Genomic DNA, 16,320 nt, shown 5'->3' with positions numbered 1-16,320 from the left:
GAGCTTGCTCAGGAATGGCAGCAGGCAGGTGTGAGTGCATCTGCACACACAGTGAGGCGAAGACTTTTGGAGGATGGCCTGGTGTCAAGAAGGGCAACAAAGAAGCCATTTCTCTCCAGGAAAAACATCAGGGACAGACTGATATTCTGCAAAAGGTACAGGGATTGGACTGCTGAGGACTGGGGTAAAGTCATTTTCTCTGATGAATCCCCTTTCCGATTGTTTGGGGCATCCGGGAAAAAGCTTGTCCGGAGAAGACAAGGTGAGCGCTACCATCAGTCCTGTGTCATGCCAACAGTAAAGCATCCTGAGACCATTCATGTGTGGGGTTGCTTCTCAGCCAAGGGAGTGGGCTCACTCACAATTTTGCCTAAGAACACAGCCATGAATAAAGAATGGTACCAACACATCCTCTGAGAGCAACTTCTCCCAACCATCCAGGAACAGTTTGGTGACGAACAATGCCTTTTCCAGCATGATGGAGCACCTTGCCATAAGGCAAAAATGATAACTTAGTGGCACGGGGAACAAAACATCGATATTTTGGGTCCATGGCCAGGAAACTCCCCAGACCTTAATCACATTGAGAACTTGTGGTCGATCCTCAAGAGGCAGGTGGACAAACAAAACCCCACAAATTCTGACAAACTCCAAGCATTGATTATGCAAGAATGGGCTGCCATCAGTCAGGTTGTGGCCCAGAAGTTAACTGACAGCATGCCAGGGCGGACTGCAGAGGTCTTGAAAAAGAAGGGTCTACACTGAAAATATTGACCCTTTGCATCAACCTCATGTAATTGTCAATAAAAGCCTTTGACACTTATGAAATGCTTGTAATTATACTTCAGTATTCCATAGTAGCATCTGACAAAAATATCTAAAGACATTGAAGCAGAAAATATTTAATATTTGTGTCATTCTCAAAACTTTTGGCCACGATTCGTACAGCTAAATGCCTTTCTTGCTTGCTCTTTCAAAACAATGCAGTAATGAAAATCAGTAGTACTATAATAAATAAATAAAATGCCAAATAGAACAAAAACACACAAGAAATAGAACTGTAGGCACTGTATTTTTTTTTGTAGCCCTACAATATTCCAGAATGCGTGGGCAGTCCGTCATAAAACATTGTTGAATTCAAATGTTCTGCTGACAGATCCCCGACAATTTGCCATTGTTTTCTTGTTCAGAAACGGACACAGTCCTGTTCCAGATACAGCATAAATTACTGGCTAAGATTAAAACATTCTGCCAACACAGTAAATAGACCGGTAGCTTATGTAATATTTATGTAATATTTGACAGTATGAGTAGAAACCCCACCTCTTTAAGGAATACCTAGGATAGGATAAAGTAATCCTTCTGACCCCCCCCCCCCCCCCCCCCCCCCCTCTTAAAAGATTTAGATGCACTATTGTAAAGTGGCTGTTCCACTGGATATCTTAAGGTGAATGCACCAATTTGTAAGTCGCTCTGGATAAGAGCGTCTGCTAAATGACTTAAATGTAAATGTAAATGTAGGTTACAGTATTGCTGTGTCGATAGGAGCGCGACATCATTGCCTATTTCATCTCAGAGTCTATACCAAGGCAGGAAATCCAAAAACCCAACAATCTATTGATGAACTTTTGAACAACAATTAGTCTTTTGCATGACGTGGTCTATTGACAATAGTTCCAAATAATCCTGCAAATAAAGGGCATTATTGTCATCATAAAAGGGGAAAGAAGCGTTTTCCAGGCAAAGTTTTAATGCTCATTCAAGCGTCCACAGTTTTAAGACAAGGCTGATTCATAATGGGAAACATGCGCATATGTCATGCGCCAAGTTAATAAAAATCAATATTATTTCAGAAATGGGCACGGTTATAAATACGGCCCCAGGGCTTTTGGCGCCGCTAGGTTGCTACACAGCAACCGACCAGCAGAGCTTGTGATTTCACGCTCCAGACCAGGCACTGGGGGCCTAATTCTGTAGGCATTAGACAGAAACAGTGTTAGCATTAACCCTTTAGCTGGAAGTCGGATGAAACAAAATCTCAATGATCCTACCGAACCATAAAGCACTAACCAATGCCACACCAGTACCTTGGTTGTACCAGGGGAGGTACCACGGGCAGGGTACTTTAACCGTGCTGTTGGGGACACCCTCCGGCCAGCAGGCATACATGTCAAACATACGGCCGCAGAACAAGCCTGGGGGGAGAAGAGACGATATAAGCCGTAAGTAAGTAAGTAAGCAGACAGCAGACCCTGAATCCTTAATTTTTTGTCTGAAGCTAAACAGGATAGAGACTTTAGTTTTTGGATGAAGAACACTTGGGAAAACAGTAGCAATGATGAGGATACTGCCTTGCAATGGATGCAGTCCTTTGGGTCAGATGTTAAGTCGAAGCCTGACTCATGGTACTTATTCTAAGAATTGGGTAGATTCTGTGGACTCTGAAATATATATTTGCTTGAGGGAGAGGGGTGATGAAGCCATTATAATTGTGAAGCCAACTGCATAATTCTACTGTCTACTCTAGACGATAACGTTTTTAGATGTTATTCGATTTATAAACCCATAATGGGGTGTGTCTGATTAGGACAGGCATCTGTTTTTGAGTCTTACCTGGGGGAGTGGGGTCCGTGCTCATTCTCAGCAGGCACTCGTTCCTGTATCTGTTCCATTCCTCCACCGTGTGCTTCACCGTCTTCGTTGACACAAGCTGCCGGTCATAATTCACAAGATTGAGGGTCAGGGGTCAACCCCAGCGGGTTCTTCTGGGTAAGCCCTACAATACCTAACTGGGTTTAAAACCTGACTGGATATAAAGCACTAATACCTTGGCTTAGTGTAGTGTTGTAACTTAAATTCTCCATAAAAGCTGACACATACATTCACTAAACCAGCTGCATTGATTGAGGATGCAAAGCACATTAAACTGACACTGGTGTTAAGAGCAGCTTCCCAGCACTCTGATTGTGTTCTATAAAGCACACAGATCATTATTACCTGCAGTGATTCAGAACGGTGAATCATCTTCACATGACTTACATTTCATAACAGCTCCTGAGGACAATCAAATAAACTCACGACGGAAGCGTCCAATGACACGACACACTTCTATGGATGGATTGAAGGTGGAAAGTAATGTGAAGTACAATCACTACTGCCGTAATGAGCAGAAACAAAGTTAAATGTGCCTACCACAGTTCTGCACAGGACAAACAGGATGAGGATGGCAGGGGTCTTCATCACTTAGAGGAGTGCCAGGGTGGAGGGCTACTCATCATCTCAGGGCTGCTGGGTGTTTTTGACCCAGGGGGGTCAGAACCAGGCATTGCCTCAGACCCCCACCCCATAGCCCACACCCTGCAAAACAACACACACAATCAGTTAGACCTACCGTGTACAGAACAGAGCAATCACACAATATGGGTTTGGGTTACAATTCTTATCACATATTACGCTAAAACAAGCTTGTGGTCCACAATGGGAATAGGATTTGGCATTTGATTTGTGGAAAGGAAGTAAAAACGTAATGGCACGGGATCAACGATGCCGGCCCAATAATTGTGGCAGATGAAAATGTATATTTTCGTCAAGTGATGTAGCCACTTAGTTCAAATGTTAATGAGCCCAATCAACATGTAATCATTAATGAATCCATGAAGGCCAATGAGGCCATGTAGCTGATTAGAGGATGTGAGGTTTCGGCCCACTATTTCCCAATGACACTGTGACAACAAGACACCCATTTTGTTGCTACTGAAGTGTAGGCTAATTTGAGCATTGAAATCATGTCCACATCCAAGTCTCCCAAAGACATCTCAATGAAATCTAACCAGAGTGCTATCTAACAATCTGATGGGAGGGCCAATCGTTGTAATCTTAGAAACATCTACATAAAGAAGTCCAGAGCCATATACTGTATTTAGAGAGTTAGGACATTGAGGTTTCTGCATTATGATGCATTTACATGTCACTACAACATAATTATGCCAGCCATGTTAGCTCCCCATTAATATTACATGGGGAAACTTTAAACAAGAAACAGATAATCAACGAGGGGCTGCTGTAGTAACTAGCAAGTTTACTAGATAGCTACAGTAGTTGCCTTGGTAACCAAACAAACACACTTGCTAGTTTAGCTAACCAAACCATCAGTCCTAGCTTGCTATTAAGAAAATTGAATTCAACAATGCCAATAACGTTTTCAATTCTGCTTTCAAAAGTAGCTCAAACTAGTAAGAAGGAACTATAGCCGTTGAATTCTACCGTGCAAATACACTGTTATGGGAAAATAATGCACAATCTAGAATTCCCTTCAAGCCAATCAAAAACGAGCATCCAACAATGCCATGGTATAATGCTATGTAACTGAATGTCTAGAATTAGATCAATACTCAAAATTCTAAAAGTTGGCCTAACTCTAAATATAGCTCTGAGGAAGCTGCATGCCTGTATCTAGAGACAAAGTGTTCTGTTCAGTCATGTATGACCGGGTTGTGGTCAATTATTAAAAAATGTTTTGTGGGGGGTGTTGTGCTAAACAGTGTGGAAAACTGTGTGAATTATCTATAAAAATACAAACACGGCCTCCCGAGTGGTTTTGAGGTCTAAGGTACTGCATCACAGCACTAGCTGTGCAACTAGAGATCCTGGTTCGAGTCCAGGCTCTGTTGCAGCTGGCCGGGAGACCCATGCGGCGGTGTACAATTGGCCCAGCGTCGTCCAGGTTAGGGGAGGGTTTGGCCTGTAGGGATGTTCTTGTCCCATCGCGCACTAGCGACTCCTGTGGCGGGCCGGGCGTAATGCACGCTGACACGAACGCCACGATGTTTCCTCCGACACTGTGTTTCCTTCCTGCGGCTGGCTCTCGACTTTCTTCTCTCCAGAGTCCGTACAGGAGTTGCAGCGATGAGACAAGACTGTAACTACCAGGTGGAAACCACGAAATTGGGGATTTTTGGGGGATTTTTTATAAAATAATACAAAAACTGAACATAAAATATTGTTCCCATTGTGCCTGCTATGTTACTTAAAGAGCTGGAACACAATTGGTCTACACAGCAACTCCCTCAATGTACATTTGTTGTACATTTGTTGTACTGTACTAACCTCATTGTTGGGGATCAAACATTTTATACAAAGAGTTTGGGCTTTTGTTTACAAAGAGTTCATGCTTCATGCACACAGAGGATCCTTTTTAGACGGAGAATGTTTCCTGCACAAGGGATTTGGAAATTGTATGCATAACATCAGTCACATTGACAAGACTTATTGTTCTCTGAATTCAATTTTTCTTGTGATGTCATGATTTGAAAAACGTTCTACATCTACAAAAATAACCCCAACTGTGTACATTTATCGAACATGACATGTTTGAGTTTTAGGGCATAAGAGAGTTGAGGGGGAGTTGCACAGTATCCTGCCTTCATCTAGCTTGTTTTTCTTTTCAGGGGCCAATTCCCAGCAGGTGTCTCCATGTTGTTCCTCTGTACAAAAGAAAATCCAGTAAGTCTGCAGTCAAACATTGTAGCATACACACAAGATCAAGAGCAGCTACTCAAAACACAGATTGTGATCCAAAGTACACTGTCGGTACTTTATTCCTTCACAAACTATGAGCAGCCATTTCAAAACACCCCGAAAAGCCTCGACTTCACTTCAGAAGAACGCTCTGGGGGAAAAAAACAATTAAGGTTCAAAGCTGGAGATGCCACTGGATTAATTTATTCAGTAACTCTTGAACAAGCAGACGAACTGTGAGGGTTTTCTTGACCCGTGAAGGTATTGGACTAAAACCAAGAACTGACATATAACAGCCCGACAGGCCATTATTACCATGTCATCTCATCATAAAAAACATATCTTCGTTTCAGTCAACATGTCAGTCAAGCTACTGAACCCTAATCCACCCCTTACACGTACTATGGCCGTGCAAAACAGAAAAGGAAGATCCATATTATCCAACAGACAATACGTTACATTATAACATATGAGGAAAGGATTGCACATCTGCTGGGTGAGAGCCTGCTCATTATGTGGTGGGTCATATTTGCACAGTAATGAATGCTAATGAAAACCCAACTCGTTAGTGAGGCCTTGGGCCTCAGGCAATTCCAGTGCACCACGGTGAATAAAACAATACTTTTCACGAGAGTTTACGTTCTGCCAGAATATTCAGGGTTGAATTCTCATTATTGGAATTCATCTCACAAAACATCCAGGGGATCCTACCGTTAAAGCTGCTGGGGTTTTAGGCAAACAATTACAGACTTATCTGAAAAAGAGGTATTTTCTGTAGGCTCTCAGTGGAATGTACAGCTACAGTATGCACATAGACTGTATCTATACAAAGAGCTCTCTTGGCATGAGCTGGGAGTGATGATGAGGATTACCTGCCTCAATGCCAGTCATACCTGGCAGTAAACCACTCAAACTCAAACCTATCTGACGCCAGAATGTAGACAGGTAAGAGGCAGCATCATGAGACAACCTGGGCTGCCGTAACAGATTTGGCCAAAGTTTGTGAGACATGAGGAATAGGGAGAAAGGCAACATAGCACGGATGACTTATGTCAAGAAAGAAATTACTTTTCAAAACCAAGCTACAGTACAGACACTATTCATCAAGGTACCACATGTGATTTTCAAAAAGGGATATAATCTAGAGTATTTTAAATAATTAATGGTATGTTCATCATGCCTCCTTTCATGAGGGGTGATAAGGTAGCAATGTTTTGACATTTGTGTGTAGGTTAAGTAGGTTTAATCCATCCCTGTACCGTGTCGGCAGTGACAAGCTTGGCCCAGTGAAGGAACACATACATGCTTCAATCCACCAGATGAAATGATGTGAGAAATGTCCTCCATCTATGCTTCCCTCAAAACATTGGCTCAGGTTTTAACTGACGATACGCTTTGAAGGAGAAAACGGATTCTATTCATGTGTCTTTGGCAAACCTCCGTCACCCTGTAATGATAAAAGGCTTAGACTACACCGCATTTTAAGCTCAAATTACTATGACCATGAAAAACAGAATATCGCTTCGGGACAGAATGGCACTTCGTCTGGAATCAAATACAAAAATATAAGCAGATGAAGAAGATGAAGAAGAAAGACGTAAAATGGGACTGTCAAGAAGTGGAGTAATATTCACCAATGACAGCCTGGAGTTGGCTGATATAGTGTCTATAGTGCACAGATCTAGACGGTTATTTATTTATTGTATTTCAGGTCTACTTACCATGTCAATGACTTCATGTATCAATGCCAACCTTGTGATATAGAGTAGAGTCACAGTCTTTTGAGAATGAAAACAAGAGAGAACTGCAAGTAATTCACCAACCAAACACAAGGTTTAAGGATATCTAGTCAGTTGTGTTATCTAAACTGCGCCACAATTTTTCAGGTTGTGTTTTTCCTATTTCCCAAGCTTCTACAACACAGTTAATCTTGTGTCCATGGAAGCTGGCATCTCTCACCGATCACAAACAGTAATAGGAAGCACATGAGCCAGGGCTTCTGGTTGCGTGTAACTTGCAGTAAAGGGACTGTCTCTGACCAGTGCTGTCACAGTTTTTCTGTCATCAAGGGCAGACATGCTTTTAAAACAGGGTGGATGATGTGTGACCCTCTCCACCCTGGTCAAACGGGAAACTGTTTCGACAGAGGGTGTAAGAGGATCAGAGCTAGGCTACTGGATCTCCTTAACACCAGGGCTATTTCAGGTCAGTCCAGCGGCCCTCGGTGACCCCTCCAACTCATCATCTGTGACTAAGGTAATAACACTAAGGCCTGGAAGTGCGGCAGCTTCAAACAGGGGAAAGATTAGAACTGGGCATTTGAGTTTATGTGCATAATTAGGGCAATGGACGGGTGCGACCTGACCCGACCAGTTTTAGACAGACAGAGGCCGTCTATACGGCAAGCTGGGGCAAGCCAGCATAACCCACTGCTCACTTTATAGTGCTGTAGACCAGTGGCAATTTTAGCATGTAAATATTGGTGGGGCAAACTCCCAATTTTTGGGGGTTGATGCATGTCAGCAAAGCCACTACAGAACACAACACAACACTAAACAATACATTAATTGCACTATAACTGTGACAAACGGTGCCCACAAACTGTTAGGGCCTACATAATGCTGTCCAGGGCTTTCTTTTCAGCTCCATGGAGTGAATCCTTACCACTGCTACACCTGGCTATGAGCAGAGCCTTGTCTGGCAACAAAACAGTTAATTCAGCCTCATTTACTGCCTTTTTAAAAAACATAGCTGATATGGCTGACTTGATTAACAAATGTGGTTTCTACTGACTGTTGAGCTGTTCAAGCTATGACATAAGGGAACAATGAGTGGATAAGAGGCAATCCGTAATTGCGATTAAGACATTAATGAGCGAGCTAAGACGGACGTAGTCAAACTATTTGTTCAGTACTTTTGAAATGTACAGCGATAGAATTCAGAACATGGGCCATTCTTACAATATTCTCCCTGTACACCAAGTCAGAACCATAGGATAAAAAGAGGGCATATAAGCAGATAATGAAAGCTCTGACAATATTCAATGATGACATCTCTCTAAAACAGACTATAGGCTACATGTGCACCACCAAGTCGGAACAGTAGGCTAAGTTATGAGGAGGAAAGGGACCAAATTATTAGGGTGAGGCACATGGGCTACTAACCGCTTACTACACAACATACACTTAGTATTACTTTCTCAGCTACAGTATACATATCTCCCTGGCATATTACATAATGTATGCAAATTCATTACTTAAAAATCATACAATGTGATTTTCTGGATTTTTGTTTTAGATTCTGTCTCTCACAGTTGAAGTGTACCTATGATAAAAATTACAGACCTCTACATGCTTTGTAAGTAGGAAAACCTGCAAAATCGGCAGTGTATCAAATACTTGTTCTCCCCACTGTATATATTGTGGGGACAGACACTGGGAGAGGAGAAGCATGTACAGGGAGTGAACATTTAGTAAACAACGGACATGAAACAGAACAGGGGAAACAAAACGACCTGCTGACACAGGGATGAAACAGGAATAGACAGATATAGGGGAGGCAATCAAAAACGTGAAGGAGTCCAGGTGAGTCCAATGAAGCGTTGATGCGCAAAACGATGGTGACAGGTGTGCGTAATGAGCGCCAGAGAGGGGGAGCGGGAGCAGGCATGACATATACAGTACCAGTCAAAAGTTTGGACACACCTACTCATTCAAGGGTTTTTCTTTATTTTTACTATTTTCTACATTGTAGAATAATAGTGAAGATATCACAACTTTGAAATAACACATATGGAATCATATAGTAACCAAAAAAGTGTTAAAGAAATCAAAATATATTTTAGATTTTAGATTCTTGAAAGTAGCCACCCTTTGCCTTGATGACAGCTTTGCACACTCTTGGCATTCTCGCATACAGCTTCATGAGGTGGTCACCTGGAATGCATTTCAATTGACATGTGTGCCTTGTTAAAAGTTAATTGGCAGAATTTCTTTCCTTCTTAATGTGTTTGAGCCAATCAGTTGTGTTGTGACAAGGTAGAGGTGGTATATAGAAGATTGCCCCTAGGTCAGTCAATGCGGAAAATTTCAAGAACTTCAAGTGCAGTCGCAAAAATCATGAAGCACTATGATGAAACTGGTTCTCATGAGGACCGACACATGAAAGGAAGACCCAGAGTTACCTCTGCTGCAGAAGATAAGTTCATTAGAGTTACCAGCCTCAGAAATTGCAGTCCAAATAAATGCTTTCAAGAGTTCAAATAACAGACACATCTCAACATCAACTGTTCAGAGAAGACTGCGTGAATCAGGCCTTCATGGTCGAATTGCTGCAAAGAAATCCCTATTAAAGGACACAGATAAGAAGAAGAGACTTGCTTGGGCCAAGAAACACAAGTAATGGACATTAGACTGGTGGAAATCTGTGCTTTGGTCTGATGAGTCCAAATTTGAGCTTTTTGGTTCCAACCAGCGTGTCTTTGTGAGACGCAGAGTAGGTGAACGGATGATCTCCGCAAGTGTGGTTCCCACCGTGAAGCATGGAGGTGTGGGGGTGCTTTACTGGTGACGCTGTCTGTGATTTACTTAGAATTCAAGACACACTTAACCAGCATGGCTACCACAGTATTCTGCAGCAATACGCCATCCCATCTGGTTTGCTCTTAGTGGGACTATAATTATTTTTCAACAGGACAATGACCCAAAACACACATCCAGGCTGTGTATGGGCTATTTGACCAAGGAGAGTGATGGAGTGCTGCATCAGATGACCTGGCCTCCACAATCACATGACCACATCCAAAATGAGATGGTTTGGGATGAGTTGGACCGCATAGTGAAGGAAAAGCAGCAAACAAGTGCTTAGCATATGTGGGAACTCCTTCAAGACATTTGGAAAAGCATTCCTCGAGAAGCTGGTTGAGAGAATGCCAAGAGTTTCCAACGCTATCATCAAGGCAAAGGGTGGCTACTTTGAAGAATCTAAAATAGAAAATATATTTTGATTTGTTTAACACTTTTTTGGTTACTACATGATTACATATGTTTTATTTCATAGTTGTGGTGTCTTCACTATTATTCTACAACATAGAAAATGATAAAATAAAGAAAAAACGTGGAATGGGTAGGTGTCCAATCTTTTGACCGGTACTGTATATATATATTTAGCTAAACAGGTGGGGCTCAAAAACCAGTGGGGTCCCCACTGCTGTAGACACAGTCAGCGGGGGGGGAAATAAACGGTCTCCATGCATTAGCACTTTGACACGCCGGCAGCATATTTCAAAAATGAAATATGTGGTGCATGAATGGCGTAAGCTACAGAGATAAGAATAATTCATGCCTTTTAAAATTCAGACATTGAAACTCAGAAGCTGGGGTCAGATTCAGTACTATAGCTTGCAAGGGAAGAGGAGAGGAATTGTTGTTGAATTCCTGCTGTTGTAGTATCTCTGAGGCAGATCAGAGCTCTGATGAGTAGAGGAAAGTTACAGGAAGCTGTGGACCCGTTGGCCCTTCTCCTTGTGTGACATCCATCTTCAATCATGTTGTTGTGTAGAGGAGGGGAGGGAGGGATGGGGGGGATCCACATAGTAACCACTGTAATTTCCACATGTTTACGCACACATACCGGTATACTATATGGCAAAGTACACAGAAATGGGCAAAGACATGCATGCAGATATGCACCGGCACGCAAGCACACACCCACACAGGCACACAATAATGATAAAAGACAGTGTCTGACATCCATAAAAAAGTTTGGGGCCACTTTTGAGGCATTGTGCTATTACTGGTATTTCCAGCATTGTCCACTCGTGTAGCTGCTAGTAGGAAATCCTAGGAAATGTTCTGTAATGGTTAAGGTGTTGGCTTGACAGTTACTGGACATCGGTTCGAGTCCCGGTCGGGGCTACCCCCTTGAATTCGCTCCAATGTACTTCCATGGTTAGTTTCAATGACTCTCCTCTTTAACTGTGGGCGGCAGGTAGCCTAGTGGTTAGAGCATTGGACTAGTAACCGAAAGGTTGCAAGATCGAATCTCTGAGCTGACAAGGTAAAAATCTGTCTTTCTGCCCCTGAACAAGGTAATTACCCACTGTTCCTAGGCCGTCATTGAAAATAAGAAATTGGTCTTAACTGACTTGCCTAGTTAAATAAAGGTAAAAATAATTATAATAAAAAAATATATATATTAATATCTTTTTTAACTGCCCAAAACTGACCTATTTTTTAGCTACAACTTCTGAGTCTGTTGGATAGGATCAGCTTGAGCAAACTGAGAAGTAGAATCACTGATCTACAAATAGTATTCCCTGACAAATAATAGGTTTTGTGGGATTAAGGTTTGCAGAGCTATGCCTTCCCCTGGCTTAGACAATCCCTCCTACCGAACATACTGTACACGCACAACCAGCAACACTAGTGGACAATGCTGGAATTACCAGTAAAAGCATAGTGCCTCAAAAAGTGCCCCAAAACTCCTGGCCCTAATTATGAGATCATTATTGTGTCTGTGCATACATAATAGATTAAAGCTACTTTACATTATTTTCCAGATAAATCACAAGACAACCCAATGCCAAAGAGGAATGTGTGGTTAAATTACAATTTCAACTATACTGGATGGCAAGACATCAGAGGTTGTAGGCTAAAAAGAACTGGACTGTGATATACTGTCACGTTCCTGACCTGTTTTCCTTGTTTTTGTACGTGTTTAGTTGGTCAGGGCGTGAGTTGGGGTGGGCATTCTATGTTATGTGTTTCTAAGTTGGGTTAAATGTGTTGCCTGATATGGTTCTCAATTAGAGGCAGGTGTTTGACGTTTCCTCTGATTGAGAACCATATTAAGGTAGGCTGTTCTCACTGTTTGTTTGTGGGTGATTGTTCCTGTGTCTGTGTCTACCACACGGGACTGTTTCGTGTTTTCGTTCGTTTGTGTAGTCTGTACCTGTTCGTGCATTCTTCGTGTATATGTAAGTTCTCAAGTGCAGGTCTGTCTACGTCGTTTTGTTGTTTTGTATTTTCCAAGTGTTTTTTCGTGTTCGTCTTGTCGTTAATAAATATTCATTATGTCTTCATTCAACGCTGCGTTTTGGTCCGACCCTTACTCCTTCTCCTCATCCGAGGAGGAGGAATTAGACAGCCGTAACATATACAGATTCCTCTCTGTCTGCTTTTGTAAAACTTGTCTCCACACAAAGTTCACCAGGGCTGATAACATTCCAAGAGAATGTATACAAAGATGGCTAAAGATGCAACTCTCCTTACATCTCATGGAGGTCCTGTGCACACCCAAACAGTAGGCTGCTAAGCACCCACGCACATACTGTAGACACACACACGCATAGGCGGCTATGTGGGCACACATACAAAAGCACACACACGCATGGGTATGGATCACAGGATGTTAGTGGCACCTTAATAGGGGAGGACGGGCTTGTGGTAACTGCTGGAAATGAATGAGTGGAATCAAATACATTAAACGCATGGTTACCATGTGTTTGATGCCATTCCATTTGCTCCGTTCCAGACATTTTTATGAGCCGTCCTGCCCTCAGCAGCCTCCACTGGGGATAAGTCAAAACTTCCTTCAGTTGAACAGTAGCAAGACTGAGGCTATGCTAATTGGGACACCCAAGCAGTGCTGGAAACATCTGCCCTACAATCAGTGGCCAGGCCATCCACTTGTCCTCTGTCATCTTCAGTTTAGGAGTCAAGTTTGATCCTTCTCTGTCCTTCGATGCCAACAAAATGTAAAACATGTTTTTTTGCCCTGGTCATACCATCACTCTCCCAGCCAGATGCTGAGAAACTCATCCACACCTTCATCTTCTCTCAGATTGACTACGGCAATGCGCTGTTTGGGGGCCTCCAAGCCAAATCACTCCAGAGGATTCAACTAATCCAGAAGAGTGCTGCCAATGTCCTGACCAGGACCAAAAAGTCAGACCTAGGGCATGAAATTTCATTAGACAGTGATTGTCAAGCAAATAACTGTTGGTCTCACGGTAATTGAGCGTTAATTAACAAACACATTTAGCATCTCCTGACCTACAAGCCACTGATGCAGACCTTTGGAACATCTACATTTAAATATAACCTACACCTTCACAATAAACCATGATTTATTTTAGACAGGTTTAAATAGTCAATTTCAGAAGAACAGAATAGCATACCCTGATCTGGCTTTGCCATATGGCTGTGGGCTACACTAGATAATTTAGCAGGCAAGATTTGCTTAGAATTCCTTGGCATTATTTTATTCTATAGTTTGAAGAATTCAATTGAACAAAGATTAATAAAATAGAAAGGATATTTTCTCCAAATGATTTGAGGGAAGTGTGCACATGTGGCTATTCTTTGTTGAGTGGTTAACAAAGAAATGGGTACTCCTATATGCTTAATTTAGAGTTATTAATGTAACTTTAGTTGTTCTACAAACGTTGGATTATATGTTTTGATTTTTAATACTTTGTAACGCTGCATGATGCGACTCTAATGATGACTTGAAAAAAGGCTCTTGAAAGGCATGATCTCTGCTTTGTTTCTTGTGCAGGCTGTACACACTTCATCAGTCTTTCATTCACAATTTGACAATCACTTGATAATCCCTCGAATTTCACAGCGGCATACCCTTTGTGTGGCCGTAATGCACCGTAAAAAAATCCATGCCTTTTGCGGCCAGTGGCCATTGTGCCCTTGGCCCGGAGAGCTGCTTTGTGCCCTTCTCCCTGAGTGCTGCACTGTCCGAAGCACCTGTCACTCAAATGGCTCTCCAAAAGGTGATCAGTTCTTTCTCACAGGCTACAAGTAAAGACAGACACATTGGGGACGCAACTGCGCATTTCCTTAACCAATTCCAAGGTACATATTGAAGATATTGGAAGAACTGTCCACATTTACTTTTCGTCAAGCCAACAAGATGAGTAGGCCTAACAAACACGAAAAGCACTAGCCTGTCAATCTACTATCCCCCATAGTATAAAAGTTGACCTATTCTATTCTGTGTGAGAAAGAAATATTCCAAACATAGTCTGGGAGAGTTGTGGGATGCGATAGATCCCAAATTAATACAAACACTACCATAAAAAAAAGGTTTTACGCAATGTGGCTGACACAACAGATCAACACGTTTAGCTTTCAATGTTGATAAAGTATTAGGCTATTTCTTCACATTATAAGCGCAGCAATGTTGCACATGGCAGTAGGCTATAAGCGCGAATGGTACATTAGTGGGAAAACACCATTATCAAAAGTGACCACACATGCGATTATGCATGTAATGCTTATTATAAAGGTTGTAGCGGTATTGATAGAGAGGGGTAAAAATACCTGCGCCAGGCAGGTATTAATCCTGCCGAAAGGAAAAGAGTAGGATAGAGAGAGTACCACTACCAGACCCACACACATCAGCAGAAGAGACTGCCTAGAGTGTAGCCTGTTTACCAGTTGGCCAGTGGAGAGGAAAGATAAGACACACCATATAAAACAAACATCACAGCACAGGGGTAACCCAACCAATAATACAATAAGAATGGCAGAGCAATTTAACAGCAACTTCATAGAAACAATTTACAAGAAAGAACCCAGTCATCAACATAGAGGATTTGCAATAATCAACATAGAGGAGTGCAGAGGGTATGAATGGGGGGGGGGGGGGGGGGGGGGGGTGTTCATAGACAAAACAAAGGCCTTAAAATGTCCAAAATCTTCTTGGCCACATGTCAATAGTATCACTCCACATCACTACAGTTCAAACCGCAATACACCATAAACTTGCAAGCAACCTGTCACGACTTCCGCCGAAGTTGGTCCTTCTCCTTGTTCGGGCGGCATTTGGCGGTCTACGTCACTGGTTTTCTAGCCGCCACCAATCCACTTTTCACTATCCATTTGTTTTGTCTTCATTGTACACACCTGGTTTCCATTCCCATAATTATATGTTCCCTATTTAACCCTCTGGTTCCCCCATGGTTTTGTGCGTGTTTGTTTGTTGTAAGTTGGTCTGTATTTGTGAGCGTGATCATTTTCCTCATTGGAATATTTGTTGTTTTGAGTAAAGTTACGTGAATTACTCATCTCTGAGTCCTGCGCCTGACTCCGCCTTACCTGCTACACCTAGACGCCTTACACAACCTCCCTTTTAACTACAATGTAAACCCAAATACTTCTGGCAATAATAGTCCAGCGACACTGAACATCAAAGCGAAGAACATTGAAAAAATAGAAAGTCTGCTGCAGTGTAAAGCACTGGAATGATAGAGGGAAGATAGAGAGAGAGAGTGGTCTTAGCTGTTGACTACAGGCTTGTAGTTGCACTGTCTGTCCGTCTGATGGTTTGTTTGTTTGTAGGTCAAAGCTTCGCAACAATGTTACTACTAATCCATGCGATCAATAACTGGTGCGTTCCCAAAAGATTACACCCCCGATCTAGAGAGGTAATACCGATGAGTTAAACACTTTACAAACTCAGCACGCTGAAAATAGAGAATACTTCTGCAGCATTGCTCACCCCAATCAAACTACCTCCCAGAGAGCCGGGAGAGCCATCTTTATTTCCTACTTTCGGAATGCTGATGCGCTCTTAAAGTCGCAGCGCACGGTGAAGGCTCCATGCAGGAATTCGCCACAAGTTGCATTATAAAAAATACAAAACTTGTACCCCTTTTTCGTGATATCCAATTGGTAGTTACAGCCTTGGCCCATCGCTGAAGCTCCCCTACGGACTCAGGAGAGGCAAAGGTCGAGAGCCATGCATCCCCCCCAAAAACCACGACCGCACTGCTCGCTTAACCCGGAA

General features: G+C 42.4%; 1 protein-coding gene across 1 annotated transcript in view; it reads right to left on the bottom strand.

The window, feature by feature from the left end:
- The window catches only part of LOC129832241 (glucagon receptor-like), a 37,777-nt gene that overhangs the window by 11,864 nt on the left and 9,593 nt on the right, over positions 1-16,320 (bottom strand). The window contains exons 2-4 of the mRNA XM_055896166.1: positions 3,193-3,357; positions 2,614-2,710; positions 2,088-2,195 (exon numbers count right to left, since the gene is read on the bottom strand). Of these exons, the coding sequence (XP_055752141.1) occupies positions 2,088-2,195; positions 2,614-2,710; positions 3,193-3,240 (253 nt within the window). The 5' untranslated portion in view covers positions 3,241-3,357. The remainder of the gene's footprint in view (positions 1-2,087; positions 2,196-2,613; positions 2,711-3,192; positions 3,358-16,320) is intronic.

Source organism: Salvelinus fontinalis, chromosome 33, assembly GCF_029448725.1.
Source record: "Salvelinus fontinalis isolate EN_2023a chromosome 33, ASM2944872v1, whole genome shotgun sequence".
In the NCBI taxonomy this organism is placed as follows: domain Eukaryota; kingdom Metazoa; phylum Chordata; class Actinopteri; order Salmoniformes; family Salmonidae; genus Salvelinus; species Salvelinus fontinalis.
This window is presented reverse-complemented; position numbering and strand designations above follow the sequence as displayed.